The sequence below is a fragment of the Brugia malayi genome (genome assembly GCF_000002995.4).
Source record: "Brugia malayi strain FR3 genome assembly, contig: Bm_v4_Chr2_contig_001, whole genome shotgun sequence".
NCBI lineage: Eukaryota > Metazoa > Nematoda > Chromadorea > Rhabditida > Onchocercidae > Brugia > Brugia malayi.
Window position 1 is genome coordinate 11,353,790 of NW_025062476.1, and position 15,596 is coordinate 11,369,385.

Sequence of the window (15,596 nt, forward strand, 5' to 3'; positions counted from 1 at the left end):
TAGCCAAATGATCAACTGAGCATATTTTTATGTTTTGTAACGAATATAAGTTGTTATTTTTATGCGTTCAATAAATGATCCTTATTAAGGAAGTTTTTATTTTATTTCTTCATTTACTATTAGTAAAATAGATTTCGGTGAAATCGCTGAAGTAATGAAATCTGATTGACATTCATCTTCACGATATGTTTTTGATAATTATCAGAGAAATGAATACTGATTGATGCCAATTCATTTTTTTTTCCACTGATATTTTACGCAAGTATAGTATCAATTTCTACGTGACCATAATAGGAAAAAACATGGGAATATGCAGATAAAGTTGATTCAGCGAGAGTATGTTCAATTATTTATTTTCAGTTTTTTTTTTTTTTTTTGAAAATATGACAATATAATAGTAGCATTTATCTTATGTAAGCAAATCTTCATTGTACAACCACAGTTTTTTGCACAGCTTTTAGCATTTGAAATGCATACAAAATGAAGAAATTTATTAGAAATATTTCAAAAAAAATTCACATTGGTTAAGAGATATATGCTAAATATTAATTGTATAAGATAGATTTTATCAGTGTTTTCTCCTAATCTGTCATCTCTCTTATACATTCATACAAAATAAAAAAATTTACTAGAAATATTTGGGAAAAAAAAATTCACATTGGTTAAGAGATGTATGCTAAATGTTAATTTTGTACAAGACAGATGTTATTAGTGTATTTCCATGACTAAATATTTCCATGACAAAATTTCTTAATTAAATTTACATTCAAATTTCATTTTATATTTATGAAAAATTTCGGATCAAGCTTAAGCGAAGTGGTACAAGATACAATAAAATGAGATAAAATGAAACAAACTGTGAAACGCATTCGGATTTTATTTTATATTTACGAGCTTTGAATATTAGTAAAAAAAGTGCCGGTAATGTTAATGAAGACTGTGGGTGAACAAGGCTTTGTCTACTATATCACTGTGCAATGACAGAAGAAAATATTCATGAATATTAAAATAGAGATAGACAGTAAGATTACTATGAAAATAGATGAGCCTGTTATAATGAGAATGGAGAAGACGAGAATAGCTTTCTTATCCTCTTCAAAATGCAAGGCTTGTGTACATTCATTTTACAATATTTATAAAGATAAAACTAACTACTTCATTTCTAATTAAAAAAATTTTTTTTAAATCAAAATTAAATTTAAATGGTATTTATAAATTTTATTTGGTTTTAAATTTTTCCATGACAACTGTTTTTATTTCTTTCCCCATTTTTAATTTTTTAATTATTAATTTATAAATTTAATTCAGTTGCAATTTAACTACTTTCGTTTTTAATTTAAAATCACTGTCATTTTGATGTATTTAATGAACTTAGTTTAAATCCAAAAAAAATTTTTTTATTAAATCAGATAAAGTAAAATCCATTTAATATTTTATAATCTCCGTACAAAGCTTAATACTTATGAAATTTAACAGAAAAAATAACAGTATAATCACTAAAAAAAAAAAAAAAAAGACATGATAAAAACTAAAATTATAACAAAAGTACTTTAAAAAATCATAACCTAAATTTCAAAAAAATAAGATAAAACAAAAAACAAAGAATTATAAAAATCAAAAAAAAAAAAATAATTATAATAATAAAAACAACCAGCTAGACTGAAAGAACATCAAATAACTATGCACAAGTTAGAGAACGTGCAAAACATCAAAATCGCCGCCAGAAACTCTTTTACTCAGTAATACCATCTAGGGAGTGATTTCACAATAAGTAGAACAAAGGAATTTTTCTAGAAGTGTTTGATAACATTAAAGTTGCCGTAATATTTCGAGTGATCGCCAATGATCATTCCTTTATTTTTGTAACTGAAGTGCATTCCTTTTTTTCTTTTCTTTTTTTCATAAATTTTATGACTTTTTCTATGATCTTAACAACACATTGTATATGTAGACAATGTAAATAAATCATTTGTAAAGAAAACCGGAATGCAGAATCGAAATGACTGACGACCAAAAACGTACATTAAACAGAAATAATAAAAGAAAAAAACACGAGCTATGAGAAATTATAAAATGTTTTATAAAAAAACCAGTAACAATCTGAGATATTAATATAATACCTAATATACTACCAAAATTTCATACATAATTCAAAGTAAAACTAGCAGGAAGAAAAACTAAAAAAACCAAACAAATTTTGGAAGACATCTTCTAATCCAAAAAAAGAAATTTTAATTAAACTAAATTCAAGTTAAAAGTATGATCTATCTAATATTTATAATCCCCGTATAAAGCTTCCACATCTTAAATTAATACTAATCAAACTTAATAAGAGAAAGGAAAAAAAGAAAAAAAAAACAATATACCAGTCAAAAAACATTGTAAAAATTATAACCATAACAAATACTTAAAAAATTATAATTGAAATTAAGAAAAACAAACATAATCAAAGAAAATAAAAAGCAAAAAAAATTATAATAATACAATTCTAATAATAATAAAAACAATCAGAAAGACTACGAAAGCACCAAAAATGTTCCAAACATTTCTGGAAAATTCCTTTGTTCTACTTATTGTAAAATCACTCACAGACAGTATCACTGAGTGACAGAACTTTCGGCAGGGATTTTGATGTTTTGCACGTTTCGGTGCTCGCTAATCTATACGTAACATTTTTCTTCTTTGTATATTTGTCTTTTACTGGTCTTTTAATTGTGGCCTTTCGTATGTTTTGAAGGAATGATTTAAATTTTATCATTGTACAATCATTATTTAATGAATTTTTAAAAATTTTTGTTTTTTTTTATCATGATTTTTCTATTTCAATTTAGGCTGTAATTTTATTATTCTTATTTTTATAATGTTTTTTGAATGGTTCATTTCATTCCGTCTCATTTCATCCCAGTTTTTCACGAATACAAAATGAAATCTGAATATGAACCTTTTTCATAATCTTCCATTTTATTCACTTATAGTCTGATCCGAAGAGATATTCTTTTTTCATATGTTTTGAAGAAATAATTTAAATTTTTTCATTGTAGAAACGAGAAATTTTAGCGGATTGTACTGAGAGCTCACAATTTATCATGAATTTAATATTAATTGAATGACGTTCCCATTATGATACCAGTTAGTTCCAAAAAATTTGCATAATTTGATTTCTTTTGCTTGATCTTTTTTAAAAGGTTATTTCATTTAAAACAGATTTAATTTTTAGACAATTTCTAAATGCTTCTTCTCTTCTTTCAGTCAATAGTATTATATATTATTAAGGCAAAAATTTTTTTTTTCAAAAGCAATTTTGTATCTAAATGTTTCCAAGGGAATTTTAATTCTAGATTTTTCCATGACATTTTTTATTCCTTAATTGGATTTGCACTCATATTTTATATTTATGAAGGATTTTTGATCAACACAGCAACGATTGATTTAATTATTTATTATTGCTACCATTTGATTTTGCTATGCATGCATTTATGTATGCAGTAATAGAACAGATTGATGAATAATTTTAGTATGGTAGTAAATAGTAATAATAACAATAACATGAATAAACGGTGTGATATTCGTTGGTGTCTATACTTTATCCAAATTGTCGCCTAACCGTCGATAGTAATGAAAATAAACCAATTAAAAGTAATAATTGTTTTATTAATTTTGTTTGTATTATCAAGTAATTTTCATTCAAGCAAAATTTTTTGTGCGAATAATTTTATTTGTTTGATAAGGAATTATTTGGTGATGATGAATGGAAGAGATGATTGAATCAATGATAATTAAAACAAGAAAATCCCCTGATAAATGATATGAATATTCAATGATATGGATATTCAAAATTCGCAAATATAAAATCTGAATGAGTTCCGCGTTTGTTTGTTTAATTTTGTCTCTTTTCATTTCATTTCGTTGCATCTCGTACCACTTCGCTAAAACTTGATCCGAAATTTTTCATAAATATAAAATGAAGTCTGGAAAATCTTGGTGCTTTCCATTGGCTTATAAATTTTCATTACCTGTTAAATAAATCACTCTCTAAATCTACATTTAATAGATGCATTAATAAATACTTTGTATTTCTCGAGACTTTTTTTCTAATATAATTTTTAACTTTATTCTCAGAAAATCTTATTACATTTACATTTTGTTAATGCCCTCATACTGATTCTTTCTAAGCATAAAAATTAAATTTGCATTACTGTTTCAGAAAATCTCGACTGCATGCGATATGAGTTAGCTCCTTGTCTCAAATTAACTTGATAATAAAATTGATTTCAACAATTATCCATAAAATCTTGAATCAGTGCTATTGTTTTTCTTCGAAAAGATATGAAAACCAAAAGAGTAACATCAGTGTACTTTCATCAGTACTGAGCTATGCATTTTTTAAGTTTATCATTTCCGGATTTATCAAAAAATATAAATGCAATTGGCAGGCGATTTTTTAATACTAAGTTTTTTTTTTTAATTTTAATCATCAGATAATTAACAGCAATGCTTCCAATAAGGTTAGAACAATGCAGAATTTGAAGATTTACGCAACAAAACATATACATAATTGTTTAAAATTCGTGCAATAACAAAATCATCTGTTATTTGTCTATCAAATATGTGAAACATATTTACTGTCTAAATTTTGTTTTGGTTTATTCTCCTGTAATAACTATTTCTTATTAACTGTTTGTGTAATTGGTTTAAGCAATTAGTAAATTTATCCGTATATTTATTTGTTGTTTTCACAACTAATTTCTATTTGTTAAAAAAATAAGTTCAAGGTTTACCTTTATCTAGATTTCATTTATAAAGCTGTTTAAAAATTCAGTTATTCAATCAAGTAATTTGCGATCTCAGTCGATCTGTTAAACTATTCTCAATGCTTTTTATTAACATCATTTTGTAAAGTCTGAGGTAATTATCACTTCAGCATTTAGTCGCTTAGTACACAAATATTTTTATAAAAGTTGCTGCTCAGAATTTGCTTATTTTCACTGTAATTTAATTTATTTTCTCATTTTTTTAAAACAAAAAAGCAAATTCTTATAATGCAATATTAATATATTTTTTTGAATGAAATCTTTTTTTTTAAAGCAAAAAGCAATTTAAATGGTTTTTATACAGTAAAGTGTGAAAAGAAAAAACAAAGGTGTGCGCTTTTCTTTTTTTCTAATTATCACTTATAGTTTTAATTAGCGTTTGATGAAAAACAAAAATTATGTCTGAAAATTGGTGCATACATTCATGCGTTGCTAGGAGAAAAAAATTGCAGACTTTATTACTTTTTAAATGAAATGATCAATCATAAAGAGCAGGTGAATCAAAACTTAAACTAGGAAATAGATATTTCCTTTAAATAAGTCTAACAAGAAATGCAAAAATAAACAAGTACATTTAGAGTAATTTGTAATTGAAAATATAATGCATTATCTAACTACATTTGAGTACAATTTTCCACATTCAAAGTGTAATTCACAATTAGAAATTGTATTGAAATGTGCAAAATAATGTTTCAATGCAAAAATTAGACTTTTATAACAAATAATTTATTCAATTACATTAACATTTATATGATTTTATTGCAAAATGACGCAACCAATAAATGCAATATATATGGATGCAAACGGATATTTATTCTATGTAGCAATGATTTGCTTTCGAAAATTTTTCAAATTTATATGACATTTGAAGTAAAATTTTGTTCTCAATTAATTATTCAGCAAAATAATCATTTATCATCAATTAGTGAAATGAACTCGATTACTATACCATCCATTAGTATTTAGCGTTGTTTCTTGTCTTTTTCCTTTTTTGTTTATTTTCGTTTTTTTCCATCTTTTCTAAAAATCAGTCGTAATAATTATTGAGAATGTTGTTTACTTTTAGTTATTTACTTATTTTTTGTCCTTTACTTAGTTCCTTTATGCTTTTATGCTAATTAAATAAATAATTTTCATTCTAATTTATTGTTGTTATAATTAAAAAATTATGTCTGAAATGATAAATTTAATTGTGTTGCTATGAGTTACGAAGCGGTGATTTTTTTCATGTAGAAAATGAACCAACAATTAAAAAGAATGAACAATTACATTTTATTTTAATATCTGCTTAAAAAGATATGAAAAGTTTGCATTCTACTTTACGTTTTCTTTTCAATGATTACTTAAGTTTCATATACCGATAAGTTAACATTTCATCCCAATTCTTCTACCATATTCATTCTTTTCACTCATTTTTTACGAAGTGATAACAGATCATTTCTTGTCAGGTATCTTTTTTATTTTTTTCATTAGTAGTAAAAGTTTAAATGAACAATCAAAAATTATTTTCAGAAATTTCATTTAAATAAATGGATCATAACACCGAACTTGCTAGCAACATATTTCTTCTCATTTTCTGATAATCAACTTTTGGCTAACGAAAATACAATCCTTCTTGTTTCTCTTGCCAAATGATAAGTTGTATTATCGTATATTATGCAATACTACTGTGCACTAGAAATTGTCATACAATGCTTGATCTCTTATCATTTTCAAAACCTTTCCATTACATTGAAATAAATAGTTTTACAAGTTTTAATATTTCTCTGACGCCTGTTTTTAAAAAGTTTTATTTAGAAATGTTATTTAATATATCGTAGTTACTGCATCAGAAATTGCTGTACAGTATAGTAGTTACTGCATCAGAAATTGCTGTACAGTATACTTTTCGACAAATAATTTCAAATAGGATTCAAATAATATGTACTTATTGAGAACTTTTTATGTCATTGAAAATCACAACATAGATTATATATAACATGCTAATGTAAAGAGAAAAGAAAGTAATGAACTTGCTGCATGAATAATGGTTAGCAGAAATTTTGAGCATTTTTAAACCAGTGATCATTTATGTATTTTAAATATTTTTTTAACTCTAATACCTAATAAAATAATCAAATAATACAGGCAAGCCGTGCATCATTTTATGTTATCATTGTATCAGCAGTATTTGGTGTTGTTCCAGGTGGAATAAATGGTTGCGCACAAAGAATTCAATCAAATGTAAATTTATTGTTTTCATTAAATTTTCATTAAATATTCCATCATATATATATATAAGTATAATGGTCAATAAAAAGAAAAAAGAAAGGAAAAGTAATAATGGTATATTTTAATCATCTTTTAGTAAAATGTGATATTACATATTAAAAAATGTCTTCCAAATATTTCTTAATCATTTCAGTTTATTAAAACATTAGCATTTTATATTCAATTATGCGCATCAATTAGTGGACTGTCACATGCATTCATTTTTGGAATGGCACATAGTCTTATTCGACGTCGAATCTTTGTAATGCTAAAATTAAACAAATACTGCACCGAGCAAGCACCAAGATTTTCTCAAAATTCGGTTTTTCCAATGACTAATTTAAATTAATTCATATAAACATTTTTACTTAAGCTTTTATGAAATAAACTTTTGTAATTTATTACACTCATTTACACTAACACTTGTTTTTCTAGTTTATAATATATCAGGTGTTTTATAGGCGATAGCAATAGTACCAATGATAATGATGATAATGTTCAATGTTTGTAAAGTAAGGAACGTTGAAATCCATTCATGCAAAATATTCCTCATAAAATAGATCAAATATCTGATTTAGTAAAAGTTTCATTTTTTAGAAAGAAAAGATCAAATTTTTGATTGAGCATGAGATTTTTCTGAAAAAAAAAACTGAATTTAAGAAATTAATTTAGATTAAATAATTAAAAACTTTAAAAGTGAACAATTATTGTTAAGGCATTTGAAAGCAATTTTATATCAGCCAACGGTATAAATGTATTGAAATAAATCTAACATGTATGATGATATCATTATTGATTGAATGTAATTTATTTGAATCATTCTTAAAGCCAAATATTCATTCATACTTAAATTGTATTTGTATTTGAATTGAAAATAAATAAATGAACATTTTCACAAGAAAGAAATAAATTTCTTAATGAAAATTTTAAATCTACAATGTGTGATATATGTAACAAAATTAATAATTTGGTGACATTTATAAATTACAAAGTTTGATGACATATAAAGTTTGCATACAGATAATAGTTATCTTATACAGCATCAATTCGTATTAAATATCACCATATTTGAAACAAAGTGCGAAAATATTTTTTATTTATACAAATATTTTATTATTTATGAATGTTTGAAAAACTCAATTGTAGCAGATTAAATTATGCCAGCATAAGTTAAAATAAGTTAAACTAAAATATCATAAAATTCTTTTGCACTGCTTCATCTGAATCATTATTGATTTAAACTACCTCTAATTTAGTAGAAAAAAACAGCCTTCAGATTACACACGGAAAAATGCATAATTTACAAGAAGTTATAATTATTACATATGAAGTAAAATAAGCAGTAATTTTTAGAGTTTTTCAAGAAGCTGGAAAAAATCTAATATTTGACTGAAATTTAATTGTACATTTTTGGCTACAAAAACAGTGATATAATTTAAACTGACAAAATTAAATGATTGAGCAGAATAATTGAATTTTTCTTCACTTTTATCATCAAAATGCGTAGTTCATAAATCACTCAGCTAACAAATAATACTTAGAAAAGAATACTGCTTATTACCGATTTCAGAATAACTAATTGCATTTTTGCACTTTTCTTTGCTTTGCATTTTTTTGCATATATTGTTCAAAATATGGTACGGTTTTACCATTCCTCTCAAAAAATTACTTTTAATTTTATAAACAATCGATAGTGAATAAATTTTTTCAAATTAATATCAAAACATAATGAAGTAGAATTATGATAAACAGTTCCTTTCTTTCTTTCATATTCTGAAATTAATGAATAATTACAGACTGAAATAAATATGACAGTGCTTTGAAACATTGGTAGTTGAATAGATTTCACTGTTCAATGATTGTTTATGAATTACTATGAATTATCCCGTACTCAAAGAAGAGCACTAACAAATCATCGCATTTATATTCTATTTTGTTGAGTTTACAACAGTAAACATTTCAAAAGTTTTTTCTCTCCACTCATTGTTCTCAATTCAAATAAAATAATAATATTGCGTGATTTTTTGTTATTATATAAATTGCAATTTGTATAAGAATTCATTCATTTTCTCTAAAAAAAAAAGGATTTTCATGCATTGATATGAACTAAAACTAATGAAATAAAAGAAATTAATTCAAACTGTTTCAAACATCACTAAAATCAGTAGTGCATTTCAGAATTATGCCTGCTCAGTTCTTATTAAATGCAAATATATATATTTCTGCATTTTTCGATTTTCTGTTTATTCTTCAAGATTTTTCTTCTCTATTTTACTTCATTTTTGCGAATAAAAAATAGCTTGTTAGTGGAATGAATTTTCTGTTTGATAAATTCATAATTACAAATGAAGTAAATTTAACAGTTCTTTGAAACTTTGTCTCAAAAATGATTTAATTATTTGCAGATAATTTTATCCGTCTATTCTATGCTGTCTAGAAGAAATAAAAATGTAGAGGATTAGAAGTGAAGGATTATAAATAAATAGATAAGAGCAGAATTGTTGGAAAATGGCGCTATGTAAGGAATTTAATTTCTTTTAATAATTAATTTTTAGTGATATATGTTAGCAAAAAAAAAACAAATAAATAAATAGAGAAATAGAATTTCACTGTTTTCTTTTTTTTTTAATATTTCAAGTTTGATGACTTTTGTTGTGGTTTAAGTTAAGAATTATTATAAACCTTTGTTTTTTTTTTTTTAAAATATTACTAAAGCATTTATTTTCGTTCATATTATCTTTATCACATACAAAAGTATTTTGGATAGACCATCAAAAAGACATTGTAGCTAGCACTAAATATTCAATGATTTCTCCTTAATATTTTTTATTAGTTAATTCGCGAAAATGCCTAATTCTTTTATTTTTAGCTAATTTAAAAGTGCTGAACAAATTTCATTCCTCAAATTGACGTTCATTTTTCTAATGTTATCAGTCCTTTGAAAAAGTAGCTTTTTTAAATAAAATAAGTTTTATTAAATTCATTTTAACTGTTTTGGTGAATTTTGCGGTTATATCATTAATCAGATAACCTCACTCATTTCTTTGTACTACTTACCGTAATTGATGACACAGTAATATATATGTACCGCTGTGTTATAGAATATACCCATCGTAACCTAACATAACCAACAGCAATTTTATAAAATTATTAGTGACAAGCAAAAACCATTGGTTGATTTGTGATGAATGACTAATCTCGAATTATATTTTTCTTTGTATAAAAAGTAATCAACAATTTAACAATATCCCACTGATAAAGCAATATCTGATGTATTCTTGTATGTAAACTTCATGTATTTCATTATAATATCTTCAGGATTAACAAAATGAACACATCAACATACGGAGAAATTGATCTTTTGAATAAAATTTCTTTTTATATTCGAACTTATGTTTATGCAACAACTGGTCTACTGCTATCAGTAATAAATATACCGCTATTTATGGCAATAATCATTAACAAAAACTTCCGGTAGATCTATCCGAAATAAAGTTTTTGTTTGAAAATTGACATTTAAAGAATAAATTTTTTTTCCGAGATTATATTTTGCATTTAGACAAATCAATTTGTGTGATATGAGTTTGGTTATATTTCGAACAAATTTGATAGATAACTAGAGAGAAATAAGCAGAATGGAAAAAGGAAAATTTTTTTTTTTTATTAGTCTTTTATTAGTGATAATAAAATTTTAAGAAAACACTCAATGCCATAATTTTTAACGCATTACATTATATCATTGTAAAGTGATAATTTCAGTTGTTATTATTTTATACTTTCATTTGTATTTATTCATGGCGGTATCACTGGTCTCTTAAGTCTGAGTTATGCAATTCTCATCTTCAATAAACCTTATTTGCAAAATGTAGCAGTTTCGAATAAGGATTGCGTATTTCAGGTTGGCTGCGATAATTTTTTTTTGAAAACACTTTCAGAATATTTAAAATTTCAAAAGTCAACATTTTGTTTTTTAATTATTTATTGGAATACACTTGAAAAAGAGCTATAATTGCAGCAAAATAAAGCTAACGTTTGTTTGCTTGTTTTTTGTCACATAATAGAGAATTTATGAAATAATAATAAAAAAAGGTAAAATTTTTTGAATCCAATAAAATAGGAATGTTGCTAAATGCCACTTCATTCACTTCCTTTTTCGACATGGAATTTTCCATTAATTTTGATTTTGTTTAATAAAAGTTTTAATTTATATTTTACTTATTCTTCTGTTTATTCACTAAAAATAATAAATGCATAGAACTTGATTCTCTCGCTGAAAATTATAGCTTTCTTTTTATGCAAGGCAACAATAACTGATTATTTCCTTACCTTTTTTTTCAGTAAATTGCATTTATAAAAAAAAAAAAAAAAAATTGAATTAATGAAGCATAATTTCAACTTTTTACTATATTATAACCATCAAATTAGTTGAATAGCACCACTTTATTCTCGCAGCTATAATTAAAATTTAACTGTTAAATTTATTATAAATTATTTCTTAATTTTAACCTTGTAAGAAGCAACAGGCGTTGGAAGAAAGTGATATTTAGAGCTTTATCTAATTATAATAGGCAAAATTTCTCTTTTAGCCAACAACAGCACTAATTAATTCATAAGTTGATACATCTTAGATAATTGCAAAAATCAAACTGAACCAAAAATTTATAATTAAATTTTTTAATTAGTAAAAATATCTTAATGAAATAGTACATAAAAATTTTATCGTTAATATAAAAAAAGACTATTCATATTTCATCCAGATTTTCATCCAGCTAATTTTAGCAGTAGTTTTTTTTCTGTTGCTTAACCAATTAAAGATAAAATGAATTCAAATTTTGTTATTAATTCAATCATACTATAATTACAGATTAGCACAGGCCTTATGCAAATGAAATTATTAAATGCATTTGGCTTACTGGCAAATAGCATTGACCGATTACTTGTCGTAGCTTATCCGATTTATTATTTTCGATCTATTCGAAAATTAAACACAGTTTTATTGATTGGCTTGTATATTATATCACTTTCTATTGCACTGTTAAGTATTATTATCACTCAATTAAGCCCAGATAAAATGACTGGAAGCAATTGCGCGTAAGTGTTCATATTAAATTGAGACTTTTTAGAATAATATAATTTAAATTGTCATGAAGAATTTAGCTATAAGTAATATCATACACTAATTAATAGTATCACCTATTAAACACAAATCTAATGAATCATATGTTAAATAACTAAAAATTTTACTTTCATGCATATTTAATTATGATATTTGTTACAACTACCACAAAGAATTTTGTATTTTGCTATTATTAATATCAAAATAAAAAAGAAAACATTTATCGACGATCGACTGTTATTGTAAATTAGAATTTAATTAAATTAGAACTTAATTTTCAGTCATCAAAAAGCACTTGATCCAAAGGCATTATTTTTGGTGCAATTATTCAGCACATCAAGCGCTTTAATGAGTGTTATTGTAATGATGTGTGTCGTGCACTGTAACAAACGGTTGGCTTATTATTTTTCAATATTAAAAAAAAAAAAAATGAATATTTTCAAAATAAAAAGTAAAAAAAAATTATAATTAAACTCATGTGTCTAATTAAGAAATCATTATAATAGTAGATGTTCAGGTGTCAAGATAACAACAATATGTCAAATGAATCAAATTTCAGACACAAAAAAAATTTAGTCCATGAAATTTACCTATAATATAAAAGACAATAAAGTAATAAGTGATGAATCCATATAATTCAATAAATTTTTTCCATCTTTTCTCATTTTCTTCTCTTCACTTTTGCTTTTATCGCTAATTAAAAGTCATAGAGCAAATGAATGAGCAAAATAAAATGTGATGAAACATGCAAAATAGTTTATTTAATCATTAAGAATTACTGTATAATCGGTACTGCTCTTTCAATAGTTTCTAATGATCAAAAATCTCAGAAGTCTTTTTAATCTCAATTTTCTAGTTCAGGAATTAAGCTAAACAACCAAACTGATTGAAAACAAAAAAATCATTTTTACATTAAAGAAAATTAAAAAAAAAAAAAACCAATTGAACAGAAAATTATTGGATTGGATATTTGTCGTACGTATCAATATTACCGCTGTTTCATCATATGAAAAAAAATTCCATTTTCAATGAATTCATTAAAAATAGCATCGATAAATAATATATTTTCTTGTTGTTAGTGATTTATTATTTTTTACAAAATTTTACCAATAATTTTAGGCATTTTAATAGAATTGCAAATAATACACAAAGTGTAGGACGAGACTTGCAAAATTTTTTGAAGAAGCAAAAGGAATTCACATTGACAGCACTCATTTCCTGTATAATTACACTATGTAAGAGTTTTTAATTATTATGCTTTGTTCATTTTTTAAATCGTTTTTTTTTTTTTTTATAATTTGAGCTAATTTTAATTTATTTATTGAATGGCAAAATTGCGTCAACTACGATTTTATTGCAAACATTAATATATATTTTACTTTCATAACAATTATTTACTGATAAATTTTGATAATAGTAGAAATGAAAACATAAAAGTTAATTTATAAGAGTATACAAATAATTTTATCGAAATTCTGATGTGCTGAATTGTAATTAAGACAACAATTTTTGTCTCCTAGCATTTCAAATGGTAGCAATGCGAATTTTATTCAAAAGATATCAGATAAAAGCATAAAGTGTAGCAATAAATTGAAACTTAGACTGAGAAACAAACGATTTTCTGTTTGCTTTTCAAATAAATACAAAAATTACAGTTTTGCATGTTACACCATCACTGATTCAAACGATATGCAGCAAAATGGATTATCAAATTTGCCTTCACATTGGTTTGTATTGTAATTTATTATCATATTTGAATTCTTTTAATATGCCGATGCTATTTCTTTATCGTCAAGACGATGTCCGTGAAAAGATTTTCAGTTTAATATGCTATCGTTTAACAATTCGTACACCTGTAAATCGTATCACTTCTAACAATAACAAAATGACATCTATTAAATAATTCATGTAGTATCATTGCTTCGGGTAAAATTTTTGAAAATAAATTTTAAATTTCAAATATATTTGTTTAAAGCAGAAATACTTAAATTAGAAAAGTGCTTGTTAAATTACAAAGCATTCAATTCCAATTATTTGTAAACATTGTAATTTGTTGCATCAGAATTTTGTTTTTTTTCTTTCTAAATAAAGCATAATTTGTATGATAAATGACTTATTCTGTTATATATCTGAACAAAAGCAAATTATTTTTGAATATAAAATTTATTTTTCGAATTATTATTTTTTTTTTTTTAATGTGCAGTAAATAGTTTTATGTTTGAATGAATCATGAAGTAAACTTTATATGTTTCATGCATTTGAAAAACAATACGTCACATTTTGAGAAATCTTTTTACAAATCTAATAAATAAATTAATAATCGTTTGAAAATTATTAAAAAACTTTCAAAAACTAAAAATAAGAAGAGGAATTGGTATCATATCTAGCGTTAAAAAACAAAATAATTAATCCATTTCATCTTTCGTTTCAAAAAAACTTTATTCATCCTACAACTTAAAATTAACATTGCTATTTAATAATAAGAAAATTGTCGTTAATTTAATGAAATCATAAATATATGATGATTGAATAACAGAAATGCAAAGCAGAATTTCGGCTATTTCATTCGACTGCGACATTTCTCGACCAGAATTACATTAACGAAAATGTGAGCAATAATCAACAAATGATAAATGCTTCCTAACATCGTTATGATTATGAGAAAAAAATTTTTCTCGAAGTTTTCATTAATAATTAATTATAATAAAATAATAAAAAATGTAAGGAAAAATTTGAAATACTTCACGCAACATTTCTCAATCGAAGTTATTAATTATTATTAAGAATATAAGCAATAATCAACAATAGCAAATAACTCATGAAATATCATACGAATGTCATCACAAATGAAAGAGAACGAATTTTCATAGAAATTTTTAATACCACAGAGTATTTAGTAATAAAAAATAATCTCTTCATCAACAAATATAATATTTCTTATTGAAACAATTAATTTTTGCTCGTATATTTGATAACATTTAACCGTCTTATTTAGTTGTATTATTTAGTGCTACTAATAATATATAATGAATTCAGCTTATTTCAAAAATCTCTCGAAAATAATGAATTATCTCGCTTTTCATTAATAGTTAATGCGTGCTATTTGATAATTAATAATAATGGTCGTAGATTTTCTAATGATTATTTCTGATAATGAAATGTCGCAATAAACAATGATTGTGATCCAAAACTTTATGTTAGGTATTATTGCAAATAATCATGCAAAAAACTCTTAGAATGAGTAATTGGATTACGGCAATATTGAAATTTCATTTTATATTACATTCTTCATGAGATTCTAAATATATTTAGGGAAGATTCTGGCAATTATAATTTAATCTATCAAACTTTATTCAACAGTATAAATGAAAAATATTTCAATAGTATTAACAATCAAATTATTGAGAAATTTAAGAAAT

General features: G+C 24.3%; 1 protein-coding gene across 1 annotated transcript; it reads left to right on the plus strand.

Annotated features, from left to right (window-relative positions):
* Positions 1-10,389: 10,389 nt before the first annotated feature.
* On the plus strand, positions 10,390-14,080 carry Bm18561 (Uncharacterized protein; the record flags this gene model as incomplete). The annotated part of the gene is made up of 6 exons (XM_043079260.1): positions 10,390-10,535; positions 10,821-10,959; positions 11,926-12,152; positions 12,459-12,569; positions 13,297-13,412; positions 13,833-14,080. 6 exons carry the CDS (start codon positions 10,390-10,392, stop codon positions 14,078-14,080), a joined length of 987 nt encoding a protein of 328 aa, XP_042935194.1.
* Between the last annotated feature and the right edge of the window lie 1,516 nt (positions 14,081-15,596).